General features: G+C 61.5%; 3 protein-coding genes across 3 annotated transcripts; 1 reads left to right on the top strand and 2 right to left on the bottom strand.

The window, feature by feature from the left end:
* The first annotated feature begins 262 nt into the window (after positions 1 to 262).
* MYLK2 (myosin light chain kinase 2) lies at positions 263 to 8239 on the top strand. The gene is made up of 12 exons (XM_030288817.4): positions 263 to 417; positions 1369 to 2899; positions 3021 to 3331; positions 4198 to 4303; positions 4509 to 4602; positions 4724 to 4833; positions 5016 to 5157; positions 5338 to 5408; positions 5595 to 5723; positions 6010 to 6162; positions 6517 to 6649; positions 6923 to 8239. The coding sequence occupies exons 2-12, from the start codon at positions 1425 to 1427 to the stop codon at positions 7001 to 7003; spliced, it is 2805 nt and encodes a 934-aa protein (XP_030144677.3). The 5' UTR covers positions 263 to 417; positions 1369 to 1424; the 3' UTR covers positions 7004 to 8239.
* A 3104-nt stretch (positions 8240 to 11343) lies between these two features.
* Positions 11344 to 13460, bottom strand: FOXS1 (forkhead box S1). The gene has a single exon (XM_030288561.4). It carries the CDS (start codon positions 12739 to 12741, stop codon positions 11395 to 11397), a length of 1347 nt encoding a protein of 448 aa, XP_030144421.3. The 5' UTR covers positions 12742 to 13460; the 3' UTR covers positions 11344 to 11394.
* A 138-nt stretch (positions 13461 to 13598) lies between these two features.
* Positions 13599 to 26336, bottom strand: DUSP15 (dual specificity phosphatase 15). Its single transcript, XM_072917193.1, has 15 exons — positions 25812 to 26336; positions 24244 to 24277; positions 22268 to 22350; positions 21775 to 21824; positions 21104 to 21178; positions 20473 to 20644; positions 20091 to 20302; positions 16385 to 16706; positions 15812 to 16001; positions 15601 to 15641; positions 15226 to 15352; positions 14834 to 14935; positions 14357 to 14752; positions 14127 to 14245; positions 13599 to 14046 (listed from the first exon to the last, which is right to left on the bottom strand). Exons 1-15 carry the CDS (start codon positions 25830 to 25832, stop codon positions 13906 to 13908), a joined length of 2085 nt encoding a protein of 694 aa, XP_072773294.1. The 5' UTR covers positions 25833 to 26336; the 3' UTR covers positions 13599 to 13905.
* Between the last annotated feature and the right edge of the window lie 1461 nt (positions 26337 to 27797).

The raw sequence follows: 27797 nt of genomic DNA, 5'->3' as shown, positions 1-27797 counted from the left end.
TGGCCAGTGTCCTTGTGTCACCTGTGGGCACTTTGGAGGGCCTTAGTCACCTGAATCCTGTCCAGCTCACCCAGGCCACCCCCATGGGATGGTTTTGGGGTGCCACTGTGTCCAGCACCAGCCCTCCCTGTGGTGCTGTGCTGGAGAGGGAGGCAAATCCATCCCTTCCCCCTGCCCCTTGTCTGTGTGTCCCCAGCCCACGGGGGACAGACGAGAGTGGTGTGTCCTTTGAACGGGCTCCAGCAGTAACAGGTGCTGGGAAAGGCGAAGTGGGCCGGCTCCCGCTGCTGTAAAGGATCCTCCTCTGCCCGGCTAATCCGGCTCCGTTACACCCGGGATAGAAGAGGCTGCTCCCTCCCTCCGGCGCTGCCACAGCGCAGATGCTGCCCCCCTGACCACCCACTGCACCAGGACCAGGTAACGGGGCCGGGGGGGTCTCCATGGCTTCTGACTTGGGGTGTGCTGGTGGAGGGTCCTGTGGATAGCACAACCCCCAGCCCTGGGAAGGACACCTCCATCCCCACGGGCTTCCTGGGCTGAGCTGTGGGATGTGGGAACGCTCTCCCAGGGACTGTTCTGCTACACCTCCTGTTCCAGTAGGCCAGCAAACAACTGCCCTGTTACTGGGATGGTCGCTGCTGGGTTTATTCTGGGGCTGGGCTGTCCTGGGCTCTGGACGGCTGCGCAGGGAGGTGTTTTGGGACAGGGTGAGGAAAGATGACCGGGCACAGAAGGGCAGTGGAGCCCAGGGCAGAACAACCCAGGGGATTTGGGGATCAGGTGCTGGGCTGGAGGCTAAATGTAGGTACAGGTACCAACAGGTGCCCTTGGCAGAGCTGGTGCCCCTGGGCAGGGACACGAGCAGCGCTGGTGGCTGCTGGGTGTGGGGGTCTGGGTGGCCTCTGAGCAGATGGGGCTTGCCTGCACGGCTGGACCTCCTGTGTGGTTCAGGGGGAGCAATGGTGGGGCTGTGCCGGGAATGCTCACCTTTCCTGATCCTCACTGCCAGCCGGGGCAGAGCCGCTGTCTCCTGCCCTGCCACGGTGGGATGTGGCCTTGAATTGTCACCCTGGCCGCGGCGCACTGGCTGTTCGCACGTCGGAGGCCCCAGGCACCCGGTGACAGGTGCCGGGGTCAGGCCATCGATCAGTCACCGCGGGGCAGATATCGGGGAACAATGGGACGGTGCCGGGACCGGTGGCCACGTGGGGTCCCTGGATCGGTGCCACCAGCCCGGCGGGGACACGGTTCCCTGCTGCATGGCAGCAGCTCACCCCTGCAGTACCAGAGCCGCTGCCCGAGCCCTGCTGTCCCCTCTGCAGGGCATCGGGTCCGGCGAACCCTCAGCTGCTGTTTTCTCTCCCGCAGGAGCCTCGCCGGACCAGGAGCACCGCAGGGCAGCCGCCTCCTGGCTGGAGTGTCCCATGGAGCAGGGGGGTGCTGGCACCGGGGGGACTGGTGACACGGTGCCCCCCGAGGCTGCAGCTCCTGCAGTCCCCCAGGCTGCCCAGCCCCAACGGGGGACAGCGCCAGCCGCCACCCTGGCACAGCACAAAGGCACGGATGAGCCTGGGCAGGAGAAGGCTGGTGGAGGAATGACAGAGCAGGAGCAAGAGACAGCCCTGGCTGCTCCAGAGCTCCAGGATGGGCGGGAAGCGGTTCCAGGAGAGGAGGATTCGGCTGTGCAGCATGATGGAGGACAGGCAGCATCCACCGGGGACAAGGTGCCAGCTGCCACTGAGGCCCAGGGTGTAGGGAAGGATGAGAACGAGAAGCCTGGGAAGAAGAAAGCTCCAGCTGCAGGAGAGCTCAAAGGAGGAAAGGCTTCGGCTACTGCAAAGGCTAAGGACGGAGGGAAGGATGAGCCCATGGAGGGGAAGGGCCAGGCTGTAACTGAGGCACAGGATGGAGGAAAGGACAAGCCCAAGAAGGAGGAAACACCTGGTGGGTCAGGGGCTGAGAGTGGTGGAAAAGCAGAGTCCACTGAGGAGAAGGCTCTGGCTGCAGCAAACTCTGAAGGAGGGAAGGCAAAACCTGTGGAGGAGACAGCCTTGGCTGCAGCTCAGGCTCAGGATGGAGGCAAAGCAGATCCTGCAAAGGAGAAAATCACAGTGGTTGCCAAACAGGAGGTCCCAGCCACTGCTAAAGCTCTGGATGAAGGGAAGCAAGATGCAAAGGCAGAGCAAGCCCCAGCTGATACCAAACCTGCAAAGGAGAAAACCACAGCTGCTGCAAAGGAGAAGGCCCCGAATGCTGCAAAGGCTCAGAGTGGGAAGAATAAAGAGGTAAAGGCAGAAAAAGCCCCAGCAGTTAAAAAGGCTCCAGATGGAGGAAAAGAGGAGCCCGCACAGGAGAAGCCTCCAGCTCCAGCGAAGGAAAAAGCCCCAGATTCAGTGAAGGAGAAAGCTGTAATTCCTGCAAAGGAGAAAGCCCCAGATGCTGCTAAGGCTCAGGATGCAGAGAAGGCAGCAGCAAAGGCAGAGGAAACACCAGCTGAAAAAATGGCTCAAGGTGGAGGCAAAAAAGAGCCTGCAGAGGAGAAGTCCCCAGCAGCTGTGAAGGTGCAGGATGGAGGGAAGAAAACTGCAAAGGTGGAAAAATCCACAGTTGCATCAAAGGCTGGGGATGAAGGGAAAGATTCTAAAAAGGAGAAGGTCCCTGCTGCTGCAAAGGCTCAGGATGGAGGAAAGAAAGCTGCAGAGGTGGAGCCTCCCATGCCTGGAGCAGAGGCTGGGGATGGGGCTGTGGAGCCCACGGAGGCAGCAGCCATGGCTGTTGTGAAGGCTCAGGGTGAAGGGGAGGAAGTGTCCAAGGGGACAGAGGGACAGCCACCAACGATCCCCGAGGCCCCACGCCCATCTCTGCTGCAGAGCCTGAGCTGCCCGGCTGCCTGCCACAGGTACCCACACCCTCCTGGGATGGGGGGATGCCCCTCGCTGCTCCAGGCAGCCCTGGTGCTCTGGGTGCTGGGCTCGGGAGCTGCTGGCTGGGCTCTGCTCACCTCCCACTCCTGCTTCCAGGGAGGAGCAGCCCTGGGCAGAGGTGGCAGAGATGGAGACAATAGAAGAGGAGTCCACGATGGTGGAGCTGAAAGAGGGTCTGACAGAGCCTGGCTCTGGCCCACCAGCCCTGGGGGACCTGCAGCCCCTGGAACCCCCCGGCACCCCTCAGGAAAGGACATTGCCCAGTGCCACAGCGCAGCCCCCGGATCCTGCTGGGGTGGTGGAGCAGCCTGGACCTGGGGTGCAACCATCTTTGACAGAGGCAAAGCCACCCCCCAGCCCCTACCTCACCCCCGATTTTGGGAAGGAAGACCCTTTTGAGATATTGGGTAAGGTCATGAGGTAGCTGTCTTTTCCTTATCCTCCGGACACTCTGTGGAGTGACAGCCGGGGAACCCCTGGCCCTGCCTGCTGCCCACACTGCCCTCCGTGCTGCCAGCTCCTGTCCTTGGCTTGTCACCTGCCCGGTGGCCTCCGAGCTCCCCTTTCACTGTAAACAGGGCTAAATACGTCGCGTCCCTCCTGGCCTGCTCCGGCCACACTGTGAGGAAGAGGAGCCTGGGGAGTGACAGTGACTGTCTGGCTGGTGGCAGGGGACAGCATGTCCTTATATCCTGCACCACTGTCCTTGTGGGGATGGCAGGGCTTTGGGGTAGTGGGTGCTTGTGGGGATCCCTGTGAGGCTGGGTCCTGCCCTCAGCTGGGAAAGGGTGGCTCAGGAATGTGTGCACGGAGTGCTCCTGAGTGGGATCTGTCCTGGGACGGTGAGCAGGAGGTGGTGGCATGGAGGGGGGATTGGCCTGGAGAGGGTGACAGACAGTGACATGGCCTGGAAAGGGTAAATGTGACGTGTGGGATGGTGGGGGTGGCTGTCGTCAAGTAAGGTGGGTGCCGTGCATTGGGATGGGTGCCATGGAGCAGGATTCCATGGAGCAGGCTTGGTGCCATGCAGCAGGGCAATGCTGTGGGCAATAGCCAGGGACCCTTCAGGGCTTGCTGCATTATCCAGTGCAGCCCCAGCCTGGGGCTGTGAACCTCTGGCTCACAGCCCAGCAGTCAGTGCCTGGCCACATCCTGTACCCACAGGCTTGGCTGGGTGCCTGTCTTCACTCCACAGCAGGGCAGCCCGGGCTACCCAGAGTGGGGTCCCCTGGACAGCAGATCCCCTTCTCACCTCATCCTTTCTCTCTGGCAGACGATGTCCCTCCGCCGCCAGCGCCCTTCGCTCATCGCACCGTCACCCTGCGCTCCGCCAGCGTCAGCTCCCAGTTCAGCCTCAACTCCAAGAACATCCTGGGGGGGTAAGGAGTGGCCCCAGTGCTTCTCCTGGCACTGTCCCAAGCTGCCCTCCAGCCTTGGGCAGTGGCCGTGTGTCGGTGGTCATGATGGGTGGGTGCCTGGGGCAGTGCAGAGCAGCACCACCGTGAGGTGTGAGGGTCCCCAGCAGCCTGGGTGGCTGATGGTGGGGGCACTTCTCCCTCTCTCCTTTCCTCCTCCCCTCCACAGGGGCAAGTTTGGTGAAGTCCACACGTGCACAGAGAAGGAGACAGGGCTCAAGCTGGCAGCCAAAGTGATCCGGAAGCAGGGAGCAAAGGACAAGGTCTGAACGATGCCGGGCAGGTGGTGGCAGTGTTACGCTCTGTGTGCCCCTGGTGTGGGGACACAGCCCGTCCCAGTGGCACGGCCAGGGCTGACACCCCACACCGGGGCTCCTTCTGCAGGAGATGGTGCTGCTGGAGATCGATGTGATGAACCAGCTGAACCACCACAATCTCATCCAGCTCTACGATGCCATCGAAACGCCCCGGGAGATCATCCTCTTCATGGAATTGTGAGTGCCTGTGCCTACCTTGGGGCTGTTCAACCCCAAAGTGCTCCATCCCACTCTGGCTCTGCTCAGCACCCCCTTGGTAGAGCTGGGCCAGTCTCCTCAGGAGGGCAAGGAGCTCTACAGGAGGATGGCTTGGGGCGAGGAGTCCCAACAAAGTGACCCCCTGGTCCGTCCCCATGCAGCGTGGAGGGTGGTGAGCTCTTCGAGCGGATCATCGACGATGACTACCACCTGACGGAGGTGGACTGCATGGTGTTCGTCCGGCAGATCTGCGAGGGCATCCGCTTCATGCACCACATGGGCGTCCTCCACCTCGACCTCAAGGTGCGGGGCTGGGGGCTGACAATGACGGGGCCAAGGGTGACAGCAGGACACTGTGGGAGGGACACCTGGGGGTCAGCATTGCTCTGGTGGGGGTCAGCTGCAGGACCCATGGGCTGCTGGATCTGTGCAGTGGGGATGTCCCCTCCTGGTGGTGAGACAATGGTCACCCTGTCCCCACAGCCTGAGAACATCCTCTGCGTCACTGCCACCGGGCACATGGTGAAGATCATTGACTTTGGGCTGGCTCGAAGGTGAGGTTTTCTTTCTCAGCTCTGTCCCTCTTCCCTGTTCCCCTTCCACCCTTCATCTGTGTGTGCCTTTGGGTACCAGGAGCCTCAGGACCTGCTGGGGAGGGCAGCATCTGCTGAGAGAGGGGCAGTGGTTTGGGGGAGCAGCCTGTCCCCCTTCTGCTGACTTGCACCCCTCCTCGGCTGCAGGTACAATCCCAATGAGAAGCTGAAAGTGAACTTTGGCACCCCTGAATTCCTCTCCCCTGAGGTGGTCAACTACGAGCAGGTCTCCTACACCACGGACATGTGGAGCATGGGTGTGATCACCTACATGCTGTACGTCAGGGCTGGGGGGGCTGCCAGTGCCGTGCTGGGGCACAGCTCCTCTGGGTGCAGAGCTGTCCCCAGGCACCTGGCAGCATGCTTGGTGGCAGGTGGGGGGTCCTGGATGGGGAGAGGGCTGTGTGGGGCCAGGGGGGCAGGAAGAGGCTCAGCCTGGCTGCAGGCAGGATGGTGGCAGCACATCCCTGGAACATCCCTGGCCAGACTGGCTCTGTTCCAGGGGGTCTGGGAGGTGCTGAAGCCTGAGAGCACCCGACTCCTCACCTCTCTGCACCCCCAGGCTCAGCGGCCTCTCTCCCTTCTTGGGTGACGATGACACCGAGACACTCAACAACGTCCTGGCTGCCAACTGGTACTTCGACGAGGAGACCTTTGAGAGTGTTTCCAATGAGGCCAAGGACTTCGTCTCCAACCTCATCATCAAGGATAAGAGGTGTGAGGCTGGCAGTGGCCATGGGGTCCTTAGATGAGCATCCCCAGAGCCGGCTCGGGTACCACATGCTGCCTCTTCACCACAGCCAGCAGCAGCCCCTGAGTCCTGAATTAACCCCATGGGGCTCTGCCCCACTCTGATTGTCCCCAACAGAGCCCTGTATCCCTGCAGGGACACCTGTCCCAAGCAGGATGTGCTGGACCCCTCAGCATCCTGCCCTGCCCCACCAGTCCCTGGGCACATCCTTCCAGCTGGCTCCTGCCTGCAGGGCTGTGGGGTTTTGGGGCTCTGGAGTGGCTGGAGGTGGGGGTGGTTGGGGGTGAGGGGCTTGATGTGGGCTCATCTTTCTCCCAGTGCCCGGATGAGTGCTGACCAGTGCCTGCAGCATCCCTGGCTCAATAACCTGGCAGAAAAGGCCAAACGCTCCAACCGGCGGCTCAAGTCCCAAGTGCTGCTCAAGAAATACGTCATGAGGCGGCGCTGGAAGGTGAGGGGTCTGGCAAGGGCATGAGGATCAGCAGCTTCTGAGGGGGCTGGGAGGGGGCTGCCAGACTCTGTCTGTCCTGGTGGATGGCATTTGGAGCATGGAGAATGGCTCTGTCTCAAGCATAGGTCCCTTTGTGGTGGTTATTCCTGAGCTGATCCCAAGAGCAGCTTTTAGAGGCAGGAGTAGTGTCAGGCCCCAGTGTGGAGTCTGGCTCAACCTTTGGTGCCACGGCCCTTGCCAGAGAAAGAGAATCTTTCCTCTCCCCTTTCACAGAAAAATTTCATCGGGGTGTGCGCTGCCAACCGCTTCAGGAAGATCACCAGCTCAGGGTCCCTGACAGCACTGGGCATCTGAGCTGGGCTCCCAGGAGAGCCGAGGCCAGAAAAGAGCCACGTGAGGGACTCCCACCAGTCTGGAGCAGCTCTGTCGAGCTGGTCCCACTGCGCTCAGGACCACACCACTGCTCAGTCTCAGACTGTGAGGCTGCTCCGGAGTGAAGGTTTCTGATCTCAGCTCTGGCCCTGGCCTGGCTGCGTGATGCCTGACCTGCAGCATCTCTGCTCTGCTCACGCTTCCTTCTCGTGCCCTCGGAGGAGGAAGGCCATTCCGGTGTGATCCCGCTGCCTCGGCCACCTGGTGCTTGCTGCTTTTGGACTCAAAATGCGCCTCTCTGCCTGTAAATGCCGCAGCCCTGCCTGCCTTCACTGCCGCTGGCCCCTGCACTGGCTCTGTGGCTCGGCGATGATGCTGGAGCACACCACGGACCCTCACCCTGGTGCTTTGGCACCGGAGCCGGGGCTCAGGCACCTCCTCCGGGCCAGCTGGGCATGTGGGAGCGGAGCTGGCCCGAGCTGCTGCTCGCACAGGAAGGGAGGAAGCAGCAAGCACGCTTCCAGCGGCGTCCCCAGCTGGGAGCCAACGAGGAAAGAAGGAGGCTTTGTGTTCCTCCTGCCCTCCCTGCCCTTCGGTTCTGCCAGCGGGGGAAAAACACAACCTCTGCTTCACCCGTCCCCGGCAGCTCGCGGTGAGCGAGGCGGGCTAATGCAGAGCAGCTGGGCCGCGCTCCCCGCTCCGCCCGGCACCGCTCACCCGACCACCAACACACCGGAACCCTCCGGCCTCCGCCGCCAGCTCCCCGCCCGTGCGGGGCTCCGCGGGACTGCTGGGACCGGGCAGAGGGTGCTGCTCCAGCCCCGCGATCCTCCCGGTCCCCGTCCTCTCTGCCTGCCCCCCTTGGGCATCCCCGGTGCTGCCAGAGGATGGGCATCCCCTGGGATTTGCAGCATCCAGCCTTGCCCGCTGCAGGAGGGGATGGGGTCCCTCAGCTTTGGCTTTTGCCATGGCTAAGCCGCCCCCAAGTCAAGGCTGTGTGTTTGCTCTGGAGCTGTCTCTGCCCGCTGTGCCTGCTGGAAAAACACTGGGGAGAGACACGGGGAATCATTGCTGCTCACCCCACACTGGCTGCAGCAGGGGAAGGGGCTTCAGCCTTGTCCCCACCAGGCAGAAGCCACGGCTGGTGGGACCCTGCCTCATAATGGAGCCCTCCACAGCGCTCACCTTCTTGTAAATAAATGTACAGGTCTGCCCACAGCCACACCTGCCACTCTGGGGGCTGGGGAGGCCCTACTCCCACCTGTGGGGCCTGACAGTCACAGGATAAGTGAGATGGGAAGCAGGAGCTCATCTCTGTAGTAGAGGGAATGGGTCCAGGCTGTGCCGTGGACAGGGACCACCTGGTACATCCTGGGCAGGGCTGTGCAGGCATAGTGCCAAGGGGTTCTGGTCTACACACCCAACAGCTCTGAGCACCCCAGGGGGATGGGGGAAGGGAAAATGACTGGATGGATGAGTGGATGGATCAGCTGTCAGTTAGATATGTCCTCACATCTTCAGCATCTGCCCATATCGGGTGGGATGCCCAGGCAAGGCGGGTGGGTGCTGGTGTCTCTTTGCCCAGGGGAGATGTGGCTGGCTCTGAAGCGGTTAAGGCTGCCAGAGCTCGAACTCCGGCTCCCGCCGCAGGCGTCCCTCCCAGTCCTTCCTGCCGGCAGCCTTTGACCGGTTCCTGTCGGTGACCACCCCGCAGGCCTGGACGCCAGCGCAGCCCCATCTGGTTTGAGTTACGCTCCACGGCGGTGACGTCTCCTTCCTGTCTGGCCCCAGGAGCCGCGCATCGCCCCGGTCCGGCCCTGGCCCCGGACGGCCACAGGGGCTGCAGGGCCCTGCTGTGGGGTGGCCACGGGACTTCCAGATGGGCCATCAGCCCCGGACATTCCTGGCACCCTGAGCTGCTGCAGGGGATCAGTTCCTGAGCACAGCCCTGGGTGTGCACATCTGCGGCAGAGGGATGCACAGACACCAGCACAAGCCAGGGTGTGGGACTCCTACCCCACAGCCCAGTTCGGTCTCTCCAGTCCCCTCCTTCCTACCCTGGGGCCCTATAGAGACACACACTGGGGCTGGATGAGTGGGGCCACAGGGCTGACACCCATGGAAGTAGTTGTGATCCCATCCTACGCTCCCAACAGATAGCTCATGAGCCCCTGAAGCTGCTTGGAATGGACTGGTCCCACTGGAGCTAAATGCTCCTCGTCCAGCACACATCCAGCCAGGTCTATCCCTTATGTGTGGGGTCCTCATCACCCCCACGGATGCACGGTGCAGTCTGGATGTGCACACGTGTGTCCTCAGCATCCATCCCCGGAGTGTGGAGCAGCACCCTGTCCCTGTGGCACGCACCCTGCCTGCAGAAAGATCCCCGCAGGCAGTGCAGGGAGGGGAGGGAGGGGAGCGGGCAGACCTCCGGCACCTGGCAGCACCGCCGGCAGCGCAGCGGGTCCCGGCCACGGCACGGCCCAGGATGGGAACGGGCGAGCGGGCGGGGATCGGGCCACCCACAGCGAGCCGGGAGCGAGCCAGGGAGGAGGCAGAGCTGGGAGAACAGCGGGTCCATGACCGGCAGTCAGGGTGAGGACGGGAAAGGGGAGCACTGGGAGAGCGCACGGCTCTGATCTGCACTCCGGGCAGCGCAGGACAGGAGTGCCCATCCCTATCCTGAGCGGCTGCGACAGTTTGGGGGACAGTGGGATGGGCCACATTGCTCCCAGCACAGGGACCCCATCTCGGGCACAGCATGGGGCAGGGGCCGCGTGTTCCCAGCCCGGCCACGCTGCGTGGGAACCAGACGGCCCCGGGCACGGCTGCGGCGCTCGCTTCCTCCCGCGCCCCCGGGGACCGTGCGAGGGAGGGGGCTGAGGTCAGCCGCGCTCGCCGCCGGCCGCTCCGGAGACGCCAGCATGATGTAGGCGCTCAAATATTGTTTTCTACTGGGTAGGGGAAAAAAAGGGAGAAAAGAGCGGCCCAGGGCTGAGTGGCAGTCCCCGACGATGAAGGGCGGCCCCCCTGCCCTGCCTGGGGCTGGGACACAGCCATGGCACAGCAGCAGCCGCCTGCGGGCTGATAACGGAGCTGACGTGGCCGCGGTGCTCCCGGTCCCCGAGTGACGGCAGCGTTCCTCCGTGCCAGCACGGCCCCCGCAGAGACCCCCGAGACTGGCCAAACTGGAGTCCCCCTGGCCTTGGGGAGCTGGGGGGACTTTGACACAAATTTGGTCCTCACATCAGCACGGAGAGCCCCTGCCAACCCTGTGTCTATCCCAGGGCTGGCTGTGCCATGGGGTCTGGCTGTTGCTGCTCCTGGGCAGCTCCCTCTCCCAGCCTGGGGTTGCAGGATGAGGGGTGCAAGCACAGCCCCCCACTTTGCCAGCATTACTCTGGCCCCACTCCTGTGCTCAGAGGTGCTGACTTGGGTGTTCCAGTGCTGTGTGGGAAGGGGTTGGTGGCCAGGTCCCATCCTGGGGCTGTGTGGGGACCCTGCCCACTCCAATGTCCCGCAGTTGGGCCAGTTGGGGCATATCCCTGTGCCCAGCCCAGTGTGAACAGCGGTTACTCAGCTGGTGCCTCTTCACTGGCAGCCACCCTGCATGATTCAGGTTGGAGGAATCCACTTTCCGGGCTGTTCCCATCAGAGCTGCAGCCCCTGGCACAGCCCATCTTTGGGGCTGCCCTGGTCTTGGAGTCTGCAGGGACTAGTTGGAATTCCAGCCAAGCACTGACACAGCCACAAGCAAGGACAGAGAGGGGAGGGAGCCCTGCCCCCCCCATAGCAGAGCCTCCACGCTGTGCCACAACCCCTGGTGCCTCCCTGCAAACTCTGGGGCAACACGGGTCTGTTTGCAGGGCCATACACTGAGGCTGGTGCCACTTGTGCCATGTGTGACATCCTGTGAAAAAACCAACTTGGAGGGGTCCCAGGCCCAGGGAGGTGACAGTGAGGCTCCACTGGGGGATAACTTCTGCTGCAGCCCATCCCCCTGACCCCCAGGAACGAAGTCCCCTCGTACTACCATGGGTGGTGCTTCAGGGGCTCCTGGCCCCACACTGTGGCAGGACCCTGTCCCCAGCATCTCTCTGGGACACATGACCTGGGTGTAGGTGCCCTGACCAAGGCCATGCCCCATCCCCACATGGCCTCACCGTTCAGTCAGTGGTCACTGATGGAGGGACTGTTGGGGATGGAGGCTGGCCTTGGGGACATGTGCCCCCCAGCCAGCACCTGGGCTGGGGCTGAGGGTCCCCAGCTTGCCCCTGCCCACTGCCCACCTCGAATGGGGCACAGAGACCACAGAGGCAGCGTTGGGGAATGTGCTTTATTAGGTGCTGGGTTGTCCCGGGGTGGGGAGTCCCTCACTCAAAGAAGAACATGCCGGGTGTCCGGTAGAGGCAGGGGGGCAGCCCCAGGGGGTAACCATTCCCCCCCTGCAGTGGGATCGTGGTTCCCGGCCCCCATGGCTCCTTCTGCTCACCTGCCCGTGGCCCCATGGCCCCGAAGGGTGGCTGGCGGGGGGCGGTGGAGGCCGGGGGGGCTGCAGCCAGGAGATGCTCCAGCGCTGTGCTGCAGGGCCGCTCCTTCACGCAGAAGCTCAGCGCCTGCACCCGGCACTGATAGCTGCTGCCCAGCGCCTCGGGGCCCGGCCGACTGAAGGAGCCGAACACGGGCAGGTGGGGCTGCGTGTAGCCCTCTCCCTCCAGGAAGCACGATGGGGAGGGCTTGCCCGTGCCCAGGAGGTTGCCAGGGAATGCAGGTGGCACCTGCCCGAATGGCTGACACGGCCCCAACCCAGGGGCAGCCAGCTCCTTGCCCTCCAGCTGCTCTGGGGGGGTGTCTGGGGTGGCCGGTGAGTCCTGCGGGGGGTCCCTGTGCTGGGTGGGCAGCAGGGCAGGCAGCAGGGCAGGGTGCTGCTGCTGGGCCGGGCGCTCGCTGGGCAATGGGTACTGACCTGGCCGGGGCAGCTGCAGCGCCGCCGGGAGCCCCCCGAAGACAGTCTCCTTGGGCGGGCGGCTCTCGGGGGGCGCGAAGAACGGCCCCTTGGGCTGTGCCACGTCCGGCAGGTACAGGCAGGACTGCCTGGCCTTGGCTGGCTGTCGCCGGGCCCAGGGCTCAGTGCACCCCGGCGCTCCCTGTCCCTCAGAGAGCGCGACAGGGCTCGGCAGGCGTCCTGCGGCCGACGGCGAGCTGTAGCCCCCCTCTGCCTTCCCCTCGTCCGGCAGCGGGGCAGCGGGCAGCCCTTGCCCCTGCTGCCTGGGGGTCTTCCCACGCCCCTCGTCTCCCTCGGTACCCGGCGCATCCCGGAGACCCTTTTTCCTGGTGAAGCGGCGGCGGCGCCGCAAGAAGCTGCCGTTCTCGAACATGTTGTAGCAGTCGGGGTCGAGGGTCCAGTAGTTGCCCTTTCCCGGCTTCTTGTCGTCGCGGGGCACCTTGACGAAGCACTCGTTGAGGGAGAGATTGTGGCGGATGCTGTTCTGCCAGCCCTGCTTGTTGTCGCGGTAGAAGGTGAAGCGGCCCATGATGTAGCGGTAGATGCCGCTGAGGGTGATGCGCTGCTCGGGCGCGCTCTGGATGGCCATGGTGATGAGGGCGATGTAGCTGTAGGGTGGCTTGGTGGCCTCAGCGCTGGGGAAGGCGCCGCCGGCCGGCTCGGGGGCCGGAGGGCTGCGCAGCGCCGCGTCGCCGACGGGGAGGTCGGGCTGCATCCTCCGTGCCGGCCCCCGCCGCTCGGCTCCGCCGCCGGTGCCGCCGGTGCCGCTCTGCCGCACGGCCCCTGCACGGCCCGTTAAAACCCCGGCCGGCGAGGGGGCGGCGGGCCCCTCCTCTGAGGGGCCGCCCAGGGCGGAGCAGGACTCTGCCGTCCAGCACCGGTCCCTGCGGACAGACAAACGGATGCGCCGCCAAGACCTGCGGCCGGCAGCCAGTGGCCCCGCGGTTGGCACGGCCGCGGCCTCCCCGGGGCAGAGGCGGGCGCAGCCCCCGGCTATCCCAGCCCCCGGCTTCCCCAGCCCCCTTTCCCACGGACGGTTCCCACGACCTGCTTCTCATCCTGTCCTGCTCACGGTGGGCAGCCGGGCTCTGGCTGGGTCTGGAGTGAGGCTGAGTGAGGGATGTTGGCAGGACTGAGGTGCTGCCTGCCCTCAGATGCCCATCTCCACCCCAGTGCCTCAGCCCCTGCCCCCAGCCTGGCCTTGTGTTGGATCCTGTGCCAGGTTCCTGCATTGTTCCCAAAACTCTGGGCACAGCACAAGCCCCAGGAGCTCCATCACACTGCTCATGAGTGCAAACTGAGACACAGGTGCGACTGCCTTTGGGACAGCCTTCTGTGTTACCAGCTCAGCAGAGCAGCTAACAGGCACCTCGCTGCTGCCTTCACTCCTGCCAAGGGGCTGGGACAAAGGGTAGGACAGGTCTGGAGCCAGTGCTGGGGCAGGGGCTTATCTCACACTGTGGCTGGGGCTTTGCCCACATGAGGCTCTGTCTGGACTCAGCTTCCCCAGCCACCTGTGCTCCGCTCGGACCAGCACCAGCCTCTCACCCCAGAGCCAGCCCCCAACACCCATACGAAAACACCACCTTTATTTCTAAGGTTTGCAATGAGTCCTGGCAGCACAAGGTGCAAGGACAGGGCCAGGTCTGCCCTGGATTGCTGAACAGGCACATAACAAGCCCTACCTGGCAGCCTCCTGGGCAATAAATACAGCAATCACAGGGGCAGCAACATCTGCCCACCCAGCTAACGTCTGTCTTTGTCTGTCCCCGTACATTGAGCACCCTGCCTTGGGACATGCAGCTGGAATGGAGCCATGGGGCTCAGAGCCTCCCACTCTGAGACTTTATGGCAACTGGGGTCACCTCTCCCACCCAGTTCAGGGCTGGCAGAGCTGTTTGAGGACATGGAGAACGTGGCTGGAGGTGCCAGGGGCACAGGGCTGGGGGGAATTGCAGAGCAGCGTTGGCCTCAAGCGCTGGGCATGAAGGAAGAGCTCCCGAGCGAACACTGGCTCCACCTGTGGAGGCACAGAAGGACAGAGGATGGGCACAGGTCCATGTCCCTGCCTTGCAATGGTCCCTGTGCCTGGCTACTCACGTGAGCCATGATGAGCTTCTGGAAGGGATGCTCATCTCTGGTGGGGTATTCCTCCCCGAAGCACAGGTAGATCTGGTACTGAGGCAGGAGCTGCCCGTTGCTCAGGTACTCCCGCACCTCTGCAAGACACCAACCCTGTCAGGGGACACGGGGTCCTCACAGCCCCATCAGCCACAGCAGAGCAGGACCTGTCCTCTTCCCGAGGGGAGCGGGGTCTCACAGGGACTTACGCTGTATGTACTGCTGTGTGTCCAGCAGCTTGTAGGTCTTCTCCCTCTCCAGCTTGTTGGGCCAGTTCCTGTGTGGGGCCAGTGGCCCGTTCCAGTACACCCTGCCCTGGCACTGGCGCTTCATGAAGACCCCCTCAGGCGCTACCCACAGCAGCACCCCACGCTCCAGGTGGGGCAAGAGCCGCTCCAGCACGTCAGTCATGCCGGCCACACGGCCGTGGCTGCTGAGCACCTGCGGCGGGGGGAATTTGATCTGCTCCATGCAGGAGGGGCCGTAGAGGTGCTCGCTGTCGGCTGGCACGGCGCTGGTGGTGATGCGGCAGCCCTCGGCCGTGCGGGTGGTCACCTCCTTCACCAGCACATCGCAGTAGTACAGGCGGATGTGCAGCCAGCAGTCTGGGACAAAGGGAGGGTCGCTTCATGGGCAGCCTGGGCTGGTGGGGCTACCCAGGACACTGCCTGCAACACGGCTCTTACCTGAATTGTTGACATCCTCCACAGGGAGGTAGGACTGGGGTCCAGGCAGAAGCTGGCCACGGGCTGGGCTCCAGCCATAGAAGACTCCCCTCACAAGGCACCCTGGACCAGGGCAGAGATGAGGTGGTAAAAGGACATGGACAGTTACCCCAAGGGCTCCCAGGCACTCTCCTGGCCCAAGCCCCTGGGCCCACATGTCCCACTGTGTTGGCTCATTACTGGGCCTCATCGTATCCCCTAAGTGTATGGCTTTGCTGTGGTAGGGTGGGAATCCTCAGCACCTACCTCAATCCCCACAAGTGCTGCCTGTATGAGTGACAGGAGAGCAGGATCCTGGCAGAAGAGTGCACTCCCTGCCCCCACCCCATCCCACAGAGAGGGACCCTCCTCACCTTGATCAGTTGGGTGGCCAGAGACCCGGGGCTGTGGAGACAAGTAGGCATGTCTCCATGGGCTGTGGACACTTTCCAGCATGTCCTTCTGGCTTTCCTCCTTCTTTGGACTCCTTGGAGTGCTGCCCTGGGGGTAGGAGCAGCCTTGGTGAGGGCTGAGCTGGCAGTGGGGGATCCTGAGCCAGCTTCTTCCTCTACTATGGACCCCAAAAGCCAGCAGATCCCCTGCCTGGCAGTGCGTGGCACAGGGGACCCTTTCTGATGCCCCATGGGACAAATGCAGTCATTGTGCAAGCAGGGCAGCAGCTGATGAGTGAGGGGAGGATTTGAGAGTCCCACCTTCTCCCCTGCCTGGATGGCACGGGGCAGGCTCACCTGCTGGTCCTCACTGCCTGGGGACTGTGTCTCATTGTCCTCTGCAGAGAGCAAGAAAGAACGGGTAAACCCCTGGCAAACGGCAGGAACAGCCCCAGGGAAGACAGCTGGCTGTCCGGGACACCCAGAGAGGAAAAGGAGTGGGGAGAAAGGGCATGGTTCAGCTATCAACCCCACATCTGGCACAGGAGGAGGGACGGCAGGAACGCACCTGCATCACAGGCTCTCTCGGTCACGATCTGGTACACCTTGTAAGGCTCGGAGATGTCCAGCTGGCTCCGCTCGGGTACCTCCTGGAAGTCGGTGCTCTTGTTGAGAGCGCAGCGCAGCCGCGTTTTCCAGGTGGAGGGGTCGGCCTTGTCCGTCCCTTCGTGGTACTTCCCCTTGTAGATGGCCCAAGCCTGAGGGACAGAGGGTGCCCTGTTCTCTGGGGGATTGCCACAACCTGACCCCCGGCTCGGCTGTCCAGGGGGGGTCCAGCAGGGTGGGGAGGGGGAGCCGGGGCTGTGTGTCCCGGGGGACTGCGGGGAGCTGGGTGGTGCGGGGTGGCAGGGGAGCACACCGGGGGCTCCGGGAGCGTGCACGGAGCTGGGCGGTGTGTGCCGGGGGTGTGCATAGCACAGAGCCAGGCAACGGAGAGCCCTGGGGGTGCCCATGGAGCTGGGTGCACAGAGCTGGGTGAGCGGCTCCGGGGAGCCCCGGGCACCGGGGAGCCCCGGGAGGGCACACAGATCCCGGGGGCCATCCCCAGCGCCGGGTGGGGACTGCGGGGAGCCCGGGATACCTTGAAGAGCGCAGCATCCTCCTGCTGCCGGTAGTCCTGCTTGGCGGCGTGCTTCCAGGGGATGCGGAAGAGCGTTCGGTGCCGGTTCTCCCAGCGCAGCCCCGGGTACCGGCCGCTGTCGATCTGCGCGATCAGCCACTCCTTGAGCCGCATGGGCGACCCCGGCTCCGCCATCGCGGCCCGGCGGCGAAACCGAAAGCGGCTCCTGCTTTCACTTTCCCTTTCCTGGCACACGACGCAGGTTCTGGCTGCCCCAAGGCAGGAGGGGAGGGGGGGTACGGTTCTTAAATTTTTTTTCTCTGCACCGCTTTTCCCCACGCAGCAACGTCAGTCATCCGTGTTCAGGAAAAAGTGATGTCGTAATTGACGGTTACAGCAATGGGAAGAGCTGGAGCTGGTGCTTCTGGGAGGGACCCCCAAGAAAGGCTCCCCGAGGTTTCAGACCCTCACAATGTGTGCACCCATGTGCGCCAGTGGTGATTTTACTCTTCCCGTGGTTCACTGGCTCCTGCAGAGGCTCTGGGTGATTGACCCCCACTTTGGGAAGTGTCCTTTGTTAGGCAAAGGGTGGGCGCCCATTCCCGGCTCTTGCCTGGGGCTCCAGCCTTTTCCTGCCCTGCAGAACACGATGTGCAGCTCGCACTGGTAATTTACATACCGAGATACTTGCATTAGGTGTGTTTCTCAACAGTCACCCTGCACTCGCGGGAGGGGCAGGCACATTGCATCCCCGGGAGAGGGGAAAAGGCCCCAGAAGGCACACGGAACTCTCCTGCACCCCTCTAAAACTGTCAGGTCTCCCACATGCTCCCTGAAGGGGACAAGGGACCCTACTCCCTTTATTTCCTGCACTGGGGACCCAGCCGGACACGTCGCAGCTCCAGGGGCTGCGTCCTCCCATGGGACCAGCTGCTCACTCCATGGGTGTGGGGAGCTGCAAGGAGCTGCGGGAAAAGCACGGGGTTTTCAGGGTGGTGGGAACAGTCATGTCCCCATCTCTCAAATCTCTCCTCTGCCCTAATGCTAACATCTGCCTCGTGGGGCTCGGGATGCTGAGTCGAACGGGAAATGGGTGGATGAGCTGTGCCGAGGGCTGCCGGGACCGGGGTGGGACACATCCTGCACCAGCGCCCCATTGGCCCCCAGCAGGGCACGGGCTGAGTCACTGGGCCACCCTGAGGTGACAACGGTGTCGGTTCCTCTATCACTGCTGCAGAGTTTCATGTCGCTGTGCAGGGAAACCCTGCCCCTCTGCCTGGCTGCTGCCCCCCAAGTCTTCTTTTGCAGTCACTCAGGTCTCTTTTCCTGCTCTGAGTCACAGAAAGTCACCTCTGGCCGAGGGGAGAAGCGAAGTTCCTGAGAGCTACTGGAGCTGCAAAGCCTCCAAATGAATAATCAGTGGCAGAGAGCCCAGTCCTGGGCTTTCCCAGAGGATGTGAGGACAGGGCACAGCCAGTGGCACAGAGGGCACATGGGGTATGAGCGAGCCCCACCGGCAGGAGTTTTCTCTCCTTATTGAGCCTGCCCGCCACCCCTTTGTTGCACAGTGAAGCCCAGGCACCACCTGTGCCCTCCATCTGGGTGAGCTGTAGGGCCGTGTTCTGGGAAAAGGGCCTGGGAACTGACCCACAGAGAACCCACATCTCCCCTGTCTGCCTTGGGAAGCAGTGCTATGGCAAAGGAGTCACTGCACATCCTCCGGTGGCTTCACTGATTCCATCCAAGGCCGGGAGATAATCGCAGCCGCCGGCTCGTTTGTCAGCCCCGGCCCGCCGGGGATTTCAGTGCTGTGGCAGCGCCTGCTGACGCAGGACCCGGGGGATCCAATTACTCGGGCTCAGGAGCCACATTCCCCACTGTACTCCTAACCAGCTTCTCCCTTCCCGGGGAAAGTGAAGCTGCTTAACCCTTAAGCTTTTCATGCCAAAATGAGCTTCAAAAGGCAGTCAAACATTAACTCACAGCTAACCCTGCCCTTGCCTGGGTTTTTCCAAGCACTGTAAACCGATCTGCCAAAATAAATACATTCTGCTGTGCTGTGCAGCTGAGCTGGAGGTTCCTGTGTGGTTTACAGTGGGAACAGGAGAATCTCTGGGTGTAAACACCTTGAGCATAAGGTGTCCTAGTGTGAGAGGGTGCATCTGTGCGTGGGGCACACATCCATCCCAGATGTGTGATCCCGGGCTGCAGGGCTTCCACCCTGCTGGGTGCTGGGTGCTGAGCAGCCTGGCCTGAGCTGCTGGAGAGCCTGGCCTGAGGCAAAGGGCATGGGTAGAAGAGCCTGAAGGACCTGGGAGGAGAGTGGGCTCCCACGGCAGATGGTGCAGGAGCAGTGAAGGATGATGCACCCCTGGTTATTCAGTTTGCTCAGGATCTACCCAGAGAACGTGGAACTCTCAATCTGCCTGGGTCACCCCAAGGCAGCACCCAGCTCAGCAGGCAGATGCTGGCAGCAGGAAGGAACCCTGGTCTTGAAGTTTTGTCTCCTGGGGGATCCCTTCCCCATAGAAGAGAGGGGGCAGGGATGAGAGGGACCCCAGAAACCTGCTCTGAGTCCCAACAGGGGCAATGCTGATGACCCCCAGCTGGGCATCCTCAGAATTTTTCCCAGCTGGGACTCTGCTCTAGGAAAAGGTGTAAATGGGACAGGTCTGGAGCTTGTGATACTCAGCTGGTGCCAGACTCCCAGCAGCTGGAGGAGCCAGCAGATTCCTGGATCCAGTGAGTGGAAAAGCTACAGTGAAACAGGCTCCAGGTGAGCTCCCACTTGCTGCTCCCAACCTCTCCTGGAGCAGAGCTTGTCCCCAGAGAGCCCTGCCCTGGCACTCACATTTCTGGCCTCCCTTGTCACCTTGCCACAAGGCAGCAGAGTCTGGGCATGCCAGTGTCCCCAGCCCACTCCAGAGAGTGGCCAGCAGCAGCTCCAGACTGGTCCCATGCTGGGACCTTCCCTCTTGGCATCCCCGTTTCAACCTGGCCATCACAGGAGAGTCAGACCACAGAGAAGGGTATTTATTACTGGGAAACATATAAAGTCTTTAAGCAAAATGGCTTAAGGCTCTGCTCTAGTGAGGTCTGGCCAGGTTAAATGCTTGGTTCCCACCTGTTACAGATTGTGCCCTGGGATAGGTGGGAATGGGGTGCAATGGATTCCTAAAGCTACAGTGCTTGCTCAGGGCTTGTGCTTGGCCAGTCTGGAGCTGGACCCTTGCCTGGAAGCCTGTGTGGTGGCATTACCTGCTGGCACACTGGTGTGTCCCCGCTCTTCAGCCATCTGGATGCTGGGAGCTTGTGCTGCTGGTGGGAAAACGGCTGAGGGGAGCACCGGCTCTCCTGTGCACCCTGAGGCCATGCAGCGGGTACCCAAGTGCTAAAGCTGCTGCTGGCAACACCTGGGTACTGGCCTGTGGCAGAAGAGACCCCCTCTGTGTTCTGCCCCAAGCAGGAGCCTGCAGTGACCCAGGGACAGAGATCTGTGTCCCCAGCACACTGGATGTGAAGAAGATGAGCCCAGCATGTGCTGCAAAGCCCAACAGCATCCATGAAACCTGCCCAGAGAGCGAGTGGCACGTTCCCACCCTAGAAGAGAAGAAGGAGCTGGGCTTTGTGCAGGTTCCTGCCCAGTGCTCCCTGTCCCACTGTATTGCATCTCCTTCGTCTCTCCCAGGCTGTTGGGTGATGCTCACTGCTCTCCCTTGGCTTGGGTCACTTCAGACAAGCCGGGATGCAGGAGAACGTCCTCTTCACCCGCAGCAGGAAGGGACTTGTGCTTCTCATGTCTCTGGCTCTTGGGACCAGTCCTTGCACAGCTCCCTCTGTCCTGGACGTTCCTTCTCTCCCTACTGGCAGCAAGGCCCTTATTTCTTCCTCGTCATTGAAAGGGGACATCCCATACTTCTGCTTCAGGTGCCTGCGGACCTGGAGAAGGAGCGAGAAGTAAAATACAGTGCTGGTTTACAAGGGTAGCTCCAAGCCTGCCAGCAAGGGGAGCAGGGAAGAAACTGAATCCCCTCAGGACTTGTCCTAGTTCTGAGACCCATGGCAGGCTCAGCCCGGGGCAGGGCACAGGTGGCAGAGGTTTGTCCCACCTTGCGGGCTGCGCTGCCGCTGAACTCGGACAGCTGCTGCCTGAAGCCGGGGTTGGGGTTGGCGACGGGCCGGATGGTTCGGATGGCATCCAGCACCTCCTGGCAGCTCAGCTCCGTGACAACCATGACGTAGGCAACGACCACGGTGGTACTGCGGGAGATGCCAGCAAGGCTGGCAAGAGAAAGTGCAGAGGGCTGGTGTTAGTGGCACACCCTGACCCCATGCTTGCCTCTTCCTCCACCCCTGTGCCTCGGATATTTCAGTTCTTCTCCAAGGACTTGCCCTCCCGGAGGCCTGAGACCTTCCAAGGTCCTGGCCATCAGTGCCTATAAATACCCACTCCTCTACAGGGAATGGGAGCAGCAGCCACTGCCTGGCTGCCTGCCCCAAACCCTGCTCATCCCGCACACTCAGCTGCAGCAAAAAGCTGCCCCGGCTCCAGGACTGCTCGGATCCTGCTGGGTTTGAGTCACAAGCCACATCCAAGGGTGGATCCTGGGTGGGTCCACTGGCACAGAGCCCTCTGGCACAGGCTGGTTTGATCAGGGGTTGCAGCTAAAGTGAGGGGCTGGGGGCTGTATCTGCTGAGCTGGGGGGATGCAGCAGCAGGCACAGGGGAAGAAGCATTACCAGTGAACGAGGCAGTTCCCTCCATGCAGGCGACACTGATGGATAAAACTGATGCATTCCTTGAAGTGCCTCTTGCTAGCAGGAAAAATAAACCAGACAGAATAAGAACTTCAGGGGTGGAACAGCATTTTTAGCTGCAGGCAGAACAGCCCTGTATGTTTGTTTTAGGGGATCTGCCAGCCACTGCTGAGACCTGAACAGCTTAGTGCTGTTTATTCCCAAGGAAAGCTGGCTTTGCCAGCTCATTCTGTGCTGGGGACACAGAAGGGGACACTGCTGGGGATGCACGGGGCTGCCCTGTGACTTGTGTGACTCATGCTGGGGCAATGGGACGCCTGTGCCCTTGGCTGGCTCCATGCCCTTGATGTGCTCTCCCATCCCCAGACACTTCCTGGGGGGACACTTACTGCCCCTCTCCATGGGTGCTGTGGAGTGGCTGCCCCTCATCTCACCCCAGGGTTCATACCCTCCCAGCAGTCACTGAACTGGGATGCTCTTGGGGTCCAGGGGTGGTCCCCTGCACTGTGGCATCACATCTCCAGCCTGTGGGTCACTGTGCTTGAGGAGCTGGAGGGAGCTGGAGCACATGGAGGGCTTGAGAAGCTGTGAGCCCTCACCTCTGGTCACCCTCCTACCTCCCTGCACATGCTCACCGTGCCCAGGGTACTCACATGTTGGCTTCAGGGGTGTCAGGCAGGGGGATGCGGAGGTAGGTGATGTCCTGGAAGACAGAATAGGAAGAGGAGAAGCTCAGGCAGTGCAGCCAGGGTGTCACAGATGGTCAGAGCGGGGCTGGCAGTGCCTTTGCTCCTCACCCACAGCTGCCTACAAGGTTTTGCTTCCCCCACACAGCATCCCCCCTGCATGGGGATGGGGCCACACTCTCCCTGGGGTGAAGGGCAGAGCAAGGGGACACCAGCAGCTCGTGGGAGAGGACGGGAAACAAGAGGAGCCTGGAGAGCTGGAAATTGTTTCCTGTCCATGTTCAAGGTCGGGTTATAGTCACATGACAGCCAATTTCCCATATCGGGGGCCACCCAGCCCCTCTGGAATCAGTGACCACGGAGAGGTGTACGTGCCATGGGATTCTCAGAGGGGGAAGGAAGATGCAGCATGGAAGGAGCTGCAGGAATGTACAGGGTGACAGCTGGTGCAGGACCCTACCTTTAGCAAGGGCTGGGGGGATTCGTGGATCGAAACAATGTGAGTGATCTTGTTCCTGCTTAGCTGCTCCAGGTCTTTGGCATCTGAAGGATAAAACTAGACATCAACATGTATTTATTTCCTAGCCTTCTCTTCCCACAGTGCTCCCACCCTGCTTCTACAGCCAGCCAGCACACAGAGCCTTGCTCCAGCAGATCGACTGCATCCCACCCCCACATGCAGCAATGCAGACATGGGCAAACATGGAAAGCTGGAATGCCAATCCCATGATCCCAAAACAGAGGCCTCTCCATAATCCCCTCTCCTTGCTGCTCATGCTAGTTGAAACATTCACATCTGCACAGAAACACTCTGGGTCAGCAGGCAGTGTCCCTCCTGCCTGTACTTGTCCCCACTTTGGGAGGAGACGTGCCCTGCCCACATCTCCTCGATCAGACACACACACAGCACTGGGACTTGCTGCAGCCTGAGAGAACTGCTGTATCTTATGAATTGTGGAAATGGAGCTGCAGCAATTTATATCAACTCTGATTTTCTGTAGAAAACACCTGAGCAGTGACTTGCTGCTCTCTGGTCTGTTCTCTCTGCAGCTGTGTGGACAGAAATGGGGTGTCCTTGGCTGTTTGGGGCAATGCCCTGCCTCTCACCAATGCTTCAACATTCTGGATGTGATCCTGGCCTCTGGTCCAACACAGCAGTTGTTGCACAGGGAGGGGAGCGTGCTTGTCTTGCTGAGCAGCTTCCAAGTGTCTCCCTTTCATGCCACAACCAGCAGATGCAGCAAGTGTGGCCAGAGAGGAGGGGAAACATTTCCCCATCTCATTCTTTTGGGTTTCTAAACTTTCACGTGGTGTAAAACCTTGGCTCAGGAATCCAGCCCGGGAAGTGCTAACGGCATGATGTGAATTTTAATAGGAGTGAGTCTCAAGGGAGGTGCTCTGCAGGGAAGCTGCACTCTGTGTGGGGAGGGAGATGAGGACTCACACACCTGCCATCTTCCCATCCGCCTCAGCCTGCAGTGACAGCAACTGGTGACACTGAAATCAAGGCTCACTGAGGCTGGAAAAGCTTCCAGTTGGAGGAGATGCCTCTGTGAGCTTAATGTTGCAGGCCTAGAATCTTGTCACCCTGGGTTGCTTGGCAGAGTGATGAGGAGCACTTGGATGGCATCACAGCCAAGCCCCACAGCAGAGGCTGCCCACAGGAACCCCCCTGATGAACCTGGCAGCTGGGTGCCCTTGTCCCTCTGCTCCCAGCAAGCCACAGCTCCCCCAGCCCAACCCAAAGTGCTCCATGGGGCAAAGGGAGAACGGGGCTGCCACTCCAGTGACATTTCCTTAGCAATTCACACCAGTGGTTTTAAACTTGTGCAGTGCTTACAGCAGGAATCAAGCTGGCAAAGGAGCCAATCAGGGAGGCAGGAGTACTCATAAATGCTCGTTTGTCATGGCAGATGCTGGCACTTGGTCATTAACTGTCCCCTGACAATGAAAATTCCTTAACATAGTGACTTGGTGTGAGAAGGGGTAACTCTGCCTCTGGGAAATTGCCTCCTGAGGGTGGGCAGCCCCCTCTGGCCTCTTCTACAGCTGCAAAACTGGGGAAGTGCTGACTGACTGAAGTGCCCCAGTCCCGCTCCCGTGCACCCGTGCGGCACCACCAGCTCCTCTGCTGCTGGCACAGGATCCATATTTCTTCTTTGGCTCCTTTCCCCCAAGCATCCCAAGAGCTCAGGACAGCTGTTAAATAAAGAAACCATGCAAAGACAGGGGTCTCTGCCTTGCCTTTCCCACAGTATTTTCACTCCTACTACTGCCAACCCAAGCTGGGTGACAGCAGAGCAGGCTGTGGGTGCAGGCAGGGTGGTGGGTGCAGGCAGGGTGGTGGGTGCAGGCAGGATGTCAGGCAGCATTTGCAGGCAGGGAGACACCAGCTCAAGCAAGCCCCACTCTCTGCAGCAGCTGGGTTCCACTTACCAACGAAGTTCCCAAGGTAGAGGCCAGGAAGGATCTGTGGGACACAAGGGGAAGTGGCAGTGTGAGCAGTGACCCTGTGCTGTGGTACCCACTGTGCTGGAACCCACGCTGGGAAGCACTGACCTTGGCTGGAGGGAACACAGTTCTGGCATTGACATGACCATTGCCAGCCCCAGGGCAGGAACGGTGCCAGGGCAGCTGGACCTGTGCATTCCCAGGGCTGCCACTGCCCTGGCATCCAGGATGTGGGGCTGGATGTAGCCCTGGCACCTGCAACAACCTGGCACCACACTCTCATGGGTGTTGGGAGCCAGACATGGATTTTTTATTGCTCCTCTTGTTTATCATCAATTAGGCCTCCATTGGGGTTTATTACCTGAGCACAGCAAGTTGCATACACCTTTGTACAGCCTTGGACTATACCCGTGACCTGTGGAAGCCCTGCTGCTCGAGGGATGGGAAAGCAACAGGCACAGAGAAGCTTGTAGGGAGTGTAGCTGTCCCCCTCCCAGCCCTGAGCTGCACTCCCCTCACTCTACACTGCAGGAAGCCCATTTCTCACAGCTCAGGCACAGATTGCTCTGGACACCATGCTTTCAGCTTATTTCCCTATGGAAATTCCACTTCTCATGATGAAAAGATAATTACTTGACAAGGCCTCTGTTAACAGCACTGCAGATGTAGAAGCAGGACATCTTGCAAACCTTGTCAGCCAGAGCTATTTTATATTCTCCTTCACTCCCAGCCTGGGCAGTGAGTTCAATCCTGTATCAAGCCAGTTCTCCGCCAGTTTCTCCCTGCAGCAATATTTGGTGCCCAGGGCAGGTGGAGGTGATTTTCACCAGCACAGCTGGACTCACACTTGTCTCACTGCTCACATTTGGAAACGTTTTTCTCGATTGAACAGCTTAAAGAAGTGGGTTTTTTCTGTGATTCCTGTGATTTTAGATCAATTTCCTATCGACAGGGTGCCTTTAAATCGCAGCTGCGGCACTGAGAGGAGCGGGTGGGAGAGCACCAGTTAGCAAGGGCAGCTCCCAAGGGCAGGACACTGAACCATGAATAAACAGCATGTGCCTGTCCCCAGCACCCTGCTGACCCGCTCCTCAGAGGAGAAAACGGGGCAGCACATAAATAGAATAGTGCCCATCCCCTCTGCCCCGTGGTGCCGAGCCTCATGCACAGCCCAGCCCCGCTGAACAGGGGGTGCGGGACCACCAGGCTCGGGGTCATACAGGGCTCACAGCGTGTGCTTGTGGCTGGTGCCTTGGGATTAAAGGTATTGGGAAAAGTTCCCCCCTTCCTTGAAGGAACTCGCTGTGACCCCTTCCCTCCACCCCCCCGGGCAGCTGTCAGCTGTCCCGGCGCAGTGTCCCTGCCTGTTTCACCTCCGGTGTTGCTCTGCCGGCAGACAAACAAACAATCAGCCGAGCCCGGTGCCGGCAGGTGAAACGCCGCTTGGCACGGCTGAGGCAGCTGCCAGGTAAGGGTCTCCCACCTCCAGCACCGGGACGAGCCGCCCGGGCACGACCGAACCGCAGAGCAGCCGCCCCAGCGCTCCCCTTTACCTGGCTCATGCCGTTCCCCATGGCCGACGGCGGGCGCCGGGGGTGGGGACGGGGCGCGGGTGTCCTTGTCCCCAATGCTGCCGTCCTCCCCGTCCCCGGGCGCGGCTGCCGTCCCCGCTGCCTGGTCGGGTTCCCGTCATGAAGAGCTTGGCTCCCCCGGGATCGCTGCTCGCTCCCAGCGCGGCGAGGCCGGGCCGGTGGCTGTGCCGGGGCAGGGGGAACCGCGGCCGCCGTTCTCCGCCGCTGCTGCCGAGGCCCTTCCCCGGCTGCTCCGGCGCTGCCGCGCACCGGCCGCTGCCCGGCCGGGAGCAGACAAAGGAGGAGAGGCTCCCCCCCTGCGCCGTGCCGTGGGAGCACGGGGCCGCGCTGCCTGCTGCCTGTCGCCGCTGCCCGCGGCCGCACAAGGCTGCACTGTTGGGAGAAGAACAAAACCTTTGTCCTACTCCATCAAGGAAGGTCTGTGCGGCCACGCGGCTCAGCGCCCGGCAGGATGCCCACCCCTGCCCACGGCATGCCCACGCCTGCATGCACCATACCTATCTCTGCCCTGCCCGCAGCGTGCCCACCCCTGCCTGCACCACACTCCTCCCTGCCCTGCCCTGCCCGCTCCAAGCCCACCCCTGCCCGTGCCCACCTGCAACCAGGCGCCGCAGGATCCCTACACCCTGCCCGGGAGGCTGCAGGAGTGTCCTGGGGACTTCGCAGGGCCGCAGGAGGGGAAGGGCTGAGGGCTCCCCAGCCCGGCCTGTCGCCGCCAGTCCGCAGGGAGGGCCGGGCCGGGGGTCTCGGATCGGGTCAGGCCGGGGGGCTCGGACCGGGCCGAGCAGGGGGGCTTGGACCGGGTCAGGCCAGGGGTCTTGGACCGGGTCAGGCCGGGGGGCTCGGACCGGGTCAGGCCGGGGGGCTCGGACCGGGTCAGGCCGGGGGTCGCGGGGCCGGGCCGGGCCGGGGGTGCGGTGCCGAGAGCGCCCCCTGGCGGCAGCCGCGCGGTTGCCATGGGGACGGGCGGGGGTCGGGGGTCGCGGCCTAGCTCCGAGCGGGGCCCGGGGGGTTCCCGGGGGGCTCCTGGCGGGTTCCCAGCTCTGTATCCCAGCTCCTGCATATCCCCGGGACAGTATGTTAAGCCCCATATGCTCTGTGTGCAATGAGGGCAAGGATAGCCACCCCCCCCCACCCCCCCGCCGCCCCAAAGCTTCCCGCTGTGTATGGGAGTATGGCTGGTATCTATGGGCAGGTTTAGATGCTACAGGCATAATAGAATTCATTAGGTTGGAAAAGACTTCTGAGATCGTGGAGTCCAACCTATGACTGAGCACCACCTTGTCAACCAGACCAATGCACTGGGTGCTACTCCAGTTTTTCCTTAAACACCTCCAGGGACGGTGATTCCAGCACCTCTCTGGGCAGCCCGTTCCAATGTACAAACACCTACAGCCCAGTCCTCTCCTGGCCACTGTCTCCTGCAGCACATGGCTGAGCAGGATGTGATCCCACTGGGAGCCTCAGCCCTCACCAGACATGGCATTTGAACAGCCAGGTCAATGTGTGCCTGCCCATGGAAAGGGGGTGGAATAGGATGAACTTTTAAGGTCCTTCCCAACCCAAACCAGTCTGTGACTCTATGGAGGGTGGTTTGTACCAGTGGGTTGACCAGCAGTGGTTCAGGAGTGCTGTGGCTGAGCTGCTGCAGGGTCACTGTGGGCAGCTGCCTGCCCTGGAGAGGGGGATGCTGGCTGCACAGGAAAGCTACAGCAGGAATGGTGGAACGTGTACTGTAATACTTGCCCTGTCCTAGCCCCCAGTGCTCATGCAGAGAGACAAAAATTGAAGTTGATCCTCTTCTTCCACAAAGAAAAAGCAGTTATCAGTGGTATCTATATTTATTTATTTTTCCTCTCAGAATATGAGGTGCAGTTGATCTCCAGAAGCTTCTCAAGGGCAATTAAAGCAAGTCATACTGTGGGAGCATTTGTTGTGCTGAATCTT

This window comes from Taeniopygia guttata, chromosome 20, assembly GCF_048771995.1.
Source record: "Taeniopygia guttata chromosome 20, bTaeGut7.mat, whole genome shotgun sequence".
Taxonomy (NCBI): domain Eukaryota; kingdom Metazoa; phylum Chordata; class Aves; order Passeriformes; family Estrildidae; genus Taeniopygia; species Taeniopygia guttata.
The sequence above is the reverse complement of the archived record's forward strand: the minus strand, read 5'-3'. Positions and strand labels throughout refer to the sequence as shown.